Here is a 5653-nt window from a genome sequence, read left to right on the forward strand (position 1 = left end):
TTTTTAATGTTTTGATGTGGATTTCATTAGACCCTACTGTCTGAAAATTTTATTGAAAACTGAAACTTGTCTAACTCTTTCTTCTTTTTTTGGAAAACTGCAATTTTCAAAATTCCAAGCATTATAATCTGAATCAAACTCCCAAGTTCAAGGTTTCATCTGAATAATGATAAAAAATATTTTTGGTGATGAAATCTGAGTTAGTTTTTAAATTTAGTTATGACTTCTGTAATTTCAGGGGAGGGTGTGACTAGTGAGGTTCTGGACATGGTAACAGAAGAACAACTGGAACGGCTAGGAATCAGGTGCGTTTGATTTACTGCTCTATTTACCGTACATGCTATATAGGCAGAAGTTTTAGCAAGAATATAATTTTGGTATTTTTAGTGAGGGTGTTGAGATTGCTAAAATTAAATTTTGTTAACATTGATTATACATGTATACTGAAAATGAATTTATGATGAGCAAGGGTGCCGGTGCCTGTCCAAAATGTTGAAATGTGTGGCCCCAGGGTTCCTGTGGGATGGAGCACCACTGATAATTGCTGAAATTTTTACTGATTATATGAAATGACATTTTTTTTATTCCCCTACTCTGCCCATTGGTATTAAGGAACCAAACTAAGCTTGCTTAAATGTGTAAATATGAAGAGCAATGGTACCTCTTTTAAAAATTTGAATGTCATAGACTCTGATTTAAAACACAAACCAAACTCAATTATTGGAAAATTGTTACATGTTGCTTTGCCTTAGGTGACCTATAAGGCCCATAGGCCTCTGTTTCTGATATTTCATTGTAATGTTTAATGTCCATATATCATATAGTTATGCAGAGATGTTTTTTGAATATTTTTTAGCCCATTGGGAAGGAGACTGGAAGCACTTAAACTTCTGAGAGAAATCACTGGAAGACTTTATACTTATAAGGTAACTATGTACTGAGGGCAGACTACCGTTTATACTAGCTCGCCTATAAGTCAGTTTTTTGGGAGTTAAACTTTAGTCCAAAAGTCTATGTCCGACGTATAAGTGAAACATAAAAAGACTGGTATTTTTCTGACTACATGTATAAACATTTTCAACAGTTATCATTGAACAAAGTCTTGACGTATTACATCATTTATGTATTCTAAGATTAAACATAAAGTACAAGTATTTATATACATGAATTTGATAAAATTTTTTAATATTACGAGGGCATTATTTATTTTTTATTGCTTTAAATTTAAATATCAACTTCTAAAAATATTAATTGAAATCAGGTTAAACCATCAAAATTTAATAGAAATTGTCATCTTATTCTGGCAAAAAGTTGTACCTACTTAAAAGCGAATTAACGGCAAATCTCACTGCAAATTAACCTAAAAAATATAACCGACTTATAGGCGGACGGACTTATAGGTGAGTATATACGGTACTATGGAAAGTAACATTGTAATTCCTGGGGGTAAGTGTTTGTTGGTAAGCAAAATTGTTTGGGTTTGTGGGGATGTATTATAATTTCATGTGTACTTGTATATTCAGATGATTCAATGAATAAACATATATTGAGTCAGACAAAATAATTGTTGGTGGAGATGTAAATTTGTGGATAAAATCTTATGAACTTTGGTTCCCCATGAACAAGGTTGATTTCACTGTATATACTTACAAGGTAACCACTTATAGAAATCACAGGAAGACTTAAATAACTTACAAGTAACTACTGAGAGAAAACTATAAAATTACAAAGTAAAGAGAATAGTTATCCAGGTTAAAATGTAGAGACATCAAAGGTTCAGTGATAGAGATACCGGTAAATGTAAATTATCTGTAGATTAGAGTTTGTGATTCCCCAGAGAAAAGGATGGGAAAGAACATCCTAATGCCTAGATTGTATTTACTTTTCTTTCCAGATTGTGAATGACCCAATTCATGGCCACATCGAGATCCACCCTCTGTGTGTGAAAATAATTGACACCCCACAATTCCAGAGACTGCGATTTCTTAGACAACTTGGTGGAAGTTATTTTGTATACCCTGGAGCGTCTCACAATAGATTTGAACATTCTTTGGGGTATGTTTGAAATCAATCTAAATGATAAAGATCTTAATCACTCTCTCACTTTTATACTAATTACTGAGCATTGGTTCATTTGAACAAAATTTTATTCACAAAAGTAAATAGGATTAGGCAGCAGGCACAGTTTATTTGAGCTGTCTCATCCTAAGTAATTATAGTGTTCAAGAATTTTAAAAGTGTATATCTTCAATCAAATAAGTGTAAGTAATTGATCTTGTTTATTGATTACAAACAACTGATATGCTTATAAGGCATATATCATTGCCAAGCATACAAATAATTAAAGGCCACAACCAATCAAATATTGAGAGTATAGAAAGATTTTCACAAGACAAGCAATTTGAAATTTACTTCACTGTTTGTCACCAACACTTACTTGATTGTAGAATGGAGCTTAAGCATTCAGTGAGATGTAAATGGGAAATATGTCACCCCAAACAAAACAAACTAGCCTTCCCCAAGCTCTGCATTCAATTGTAAGAATATTAGATAGCGGTCAACAATAGAATATGTATCTTTTTTTCCAGAGTTTGTTATCTGGCAGGAGAGCTGGGGTCCACCCTTAGAAAACGACAGCCAGAACTCGGAATCTCAAACAATGACATCTTGTGTGTCCAGATAGCAGGACTCTGTCATGACCTTGGTATAACTAGCATGAATGAATTGAATTACATCTTAATCAGTGACAGTTAATAGGGAAATGATGTAAAATAAGAAAACAATTGAACAGATATTTTTACAGACCTTTATTTGTAAATATTTATATTATAATTGGAATTTTGATATTCTTGGCAAAGATATTTTTATATAATTTTTTTTTGCTTTTGTAGGACATGGTCCTTTTTCCCATATGTTTGATGGAAAGTTCCTACCAGTGGCTAGACCAGATAAGAAAATCAAGGTAATTTTAGAGATTATTAAAATTTAACATTCCTCATTTATTAAAAAAGTACATATTTAACATATAGGGAGTTTTGAAATAAAACGTTTCTTCCATACTTGTATTACACATTTCCCGTAGCGTTCTGAACTTTGTCATTGTAGCATGAAGCCCTGTCTGTGAAGATGTTTGATCATCTAGTCGAGAGTAATGATCTATACTCTGTATTTGAGAAATATGGTGTCACAGAACAGGACAGGACCTTTATCAAAGAACAGATAGCTGGACCTCTTAAACATAAGTCTAAGGTATCATTACTTTGAAGTATTTATTAGGGCCCCGCAAGGATTTGCGGGTGCCCTATAGTAATCACTCTGTCTGTCCATCTGTCCGTCTGTCATTCTTCCGTCCACAAATTTTCTGTTTTTTCCTTATAACTTTTTTTATGGTTGCCCAATTAAGATCAAATTTGGTTTGGTAGTTCAATAGGCAGAAAGACAAATTTTGATGCTAAGTTTGTTTCTCTATGTACCCTGGTTTGGAACTGGGGTAAATATTAAATGGTAAATAAGGTAAATATTCCTTAAATTTATATAAGAATGCTTTATTTAAGACATTTCTTAGTCCTAAGATAGGTTCGTAAACATGCCTGCAGTATTATAAGAAACATACATGTATATGGCTCTGTCTGACAAGCAAAGACTGATTGGTACATGTATTTATCTTTTATTCTGTCTGTCATGATATTGTAACGTTTTCGCCGTTACGAGTTCGTAAGATAGGATAAAATAATTATTAATTACCAAATTGGTATTTGTAATTTATAAGCCTGGTCGCGGCTAATATCTGGTCTTATAATTTCTGGTAGCGAAATATGAATAAACCTGATGGCGGTTTTTTACTAAAGAAATAAACACAAAGATAATAAAGTTTTCTAAAATTATATTCTGTTATTCCAAAATTTAATAATGATAGTCAATAAATTAACAACAATTTATATTTCAAAATATGGTCACACAACGTCACTTGCTAGATTCAAAGGATTCCCCAAATTTCAGATAAAGTTAAAGTAAATTTCTAATACGAAATTTCCTAAATATAAATAATTATTACACACTTAGTAATAAATACAGGTTTTTTGCATATGCGATATGGCTGACGTCACAATAGCCGTATCAACCCTGCAGGGCTGATATGGATTTGCGGGGCTGATATCCGTATCAGCCCTGCAAATCCATATCAGCCCTGCAGGGCTGATACGGCTATTGTGACGTCAATATCACACCCTTAGTAAATTAAACCACAATAACAGTACTTGTACTCGTACACAATTTTTGGTGGGTTCATATTCTCTTAATTTTAACTTTTTGAAAATAAGGTTAATCTTAATTTACAAATACATGTAATACTATAGAATATTTTCAAATTACGGATCAAGTGCATTGAAATAGAAATAGAAACAAACCCAAATCGTACATGTATGTAAGAAGTCCATGCATGATTATTTACTTATTTTCTTCTCAACTGTATTTTATTACTAAGTATGTAATAAATATAATAAAACATACCCTTTTCCACATCACATCCTGTATCAGCCCTCGACCAATATCAGCCCTCGGGCCTTCGGCCCTCTGGCTGATATTGGTGTCTCGGGCTGATACAGGATGTGATATGGAAAAGGGTATGTATTATTCTCTATATAAATTATCACAAATTCCAATTAAATTACCTGGACATTTCACAATTAGTCTGGTAGTGACTACAAAATAGGTCATATAAATCCACAATCTAGGGCTGACACTTCAAAATACCTCTTAAAAATAATCCACGTCTATCCACTATAATCTCAAAATCCCAACTCACTTCTAAAACTAAACGTTAACCCTAAGTGACGTAGCACGACCCAACGTGACGTTATAAACCGCGAAATCACGACACATTCTAGGTAAGACTTGTACATAATTTCCCGCGACCGGAAGTAATGGAAAATGAAAGTAAACATGTGAAATGACAGAATGACTTAAAATAAGGTAAATCAATGATGTACAACATGTTTAAATGTAATATAAACATACAATAATAATGAATGAATCTTCCGGTCGGAATAAATTAAAACCACAACATATTTCAATGTAGATAAACACACATTTCAAATATATACACAGTCAAAATCGTTACAATATTTTGTTTGCTTGAATTCCACACAATTTTTAGAAAACCTTCACTAGTCAATGTACTGAAAAAAAGTATTCCTTGAAGCCCCCCCCCCCAAAAAAAAATAATGAAGCATGTCTTTTAATACTACATTTGTTCATCCATTGAATCTAATTAATATATAGGTAGTATCTGCTCAGGATTTTAAGGTTTGGTGCCATTACAATTCCAACTTTTCATAAAGATATAGTTTAACAGAAATAAGTTTCAAAAATAACCTGTCTAAACACACAGAAGTAATGGCTTCAGACTGCAAAGCCCTTGGGGAGATGCAGCATATAATTAGATTTTATATTGAAGTATTTATTTACAAATATCAATGAAATTAAAAATTTTCTAGAAAAAATAACTATGTAAGTGGAAAGTTAGCAAGGTAAGATACATGTATCTTAAACTATGGATTTTGCTTTTATAATTAATGATACAAACATTACTTCTATTTAACAAGCTTTAAGCTACATATGAGCATATTTAAATTTTCACTTAGTAATGCTTTCA

At 32.3% G+C, this 5653-nt stretch overlaps 1 protein-coding gene across 1 annotated transcript; it reads left to right on the forward strand.

The window, feature by feature from the left end:
• The first annotated feature begins 219 nt into the window (after positions 1-219).
• Positions 220-5529, forward strand: LOC134237751 (deoxynucleoside triphosphate triphosphohydrolase SAMHD1-like). The gene is made up of 7 exons (XM_062719899.1): positions 220-305; positions 857-926; positions 1895-2055; positions 2589-2704; positions 2892-2962; positions 3106-3249; positions 5496-5529. Exons 1-7 carry the CDS (start codon positions 220-222, stop codon positions 5502-5504), a joined length of 657 nt encoding a protein of 218 aa, XP_062575883.1. The 3' UTR covers positions 5505-5529.
• Positions 5530-5653: the final 124 nt, after the last annotated feature.

This window comes from Saccostrea cucullata, unplaced genomic scaffold (assembly GCF_032062105.1).
Source record: "Saccostrea cucullata isolate Sc308-1 unplaced genomic scaffold, CSIRO_AGI_Scuc_v1 ctg23122, whole genome shotgun sequence".
Lineage (NCBI taxonomy): Eukaryota > Metazoa > Mollusca > Bivalvia > Ostreida > Ostreidae > Saccostrea > Saccostrea cuccullata.

Excerpts from the sequence above, each read along its gene's own strand:
- LOC134237751 (XM_062719899.1), top strand. The coding sequence starts at position 220 with ATGACTTCTGTAATTTCAGGGGAGGGTGTGACTAGTGAGGTTCTGGAC. Across the intron at positions 306-856 it reads CTGGAACGGCTAGGAATCAG|CCCATTGGGAAGGAGACTGG; the intron begins GTGCGTTTGATT and ends AATATTTTTTAG. Across the intron at positions 927-1,894 it reads GAAGACTTTATACTTATAAG|ATTGTGAATGACCCAATTCA; the intron begins GTAACTATGTAC and ends TTTTCTTTCCAG.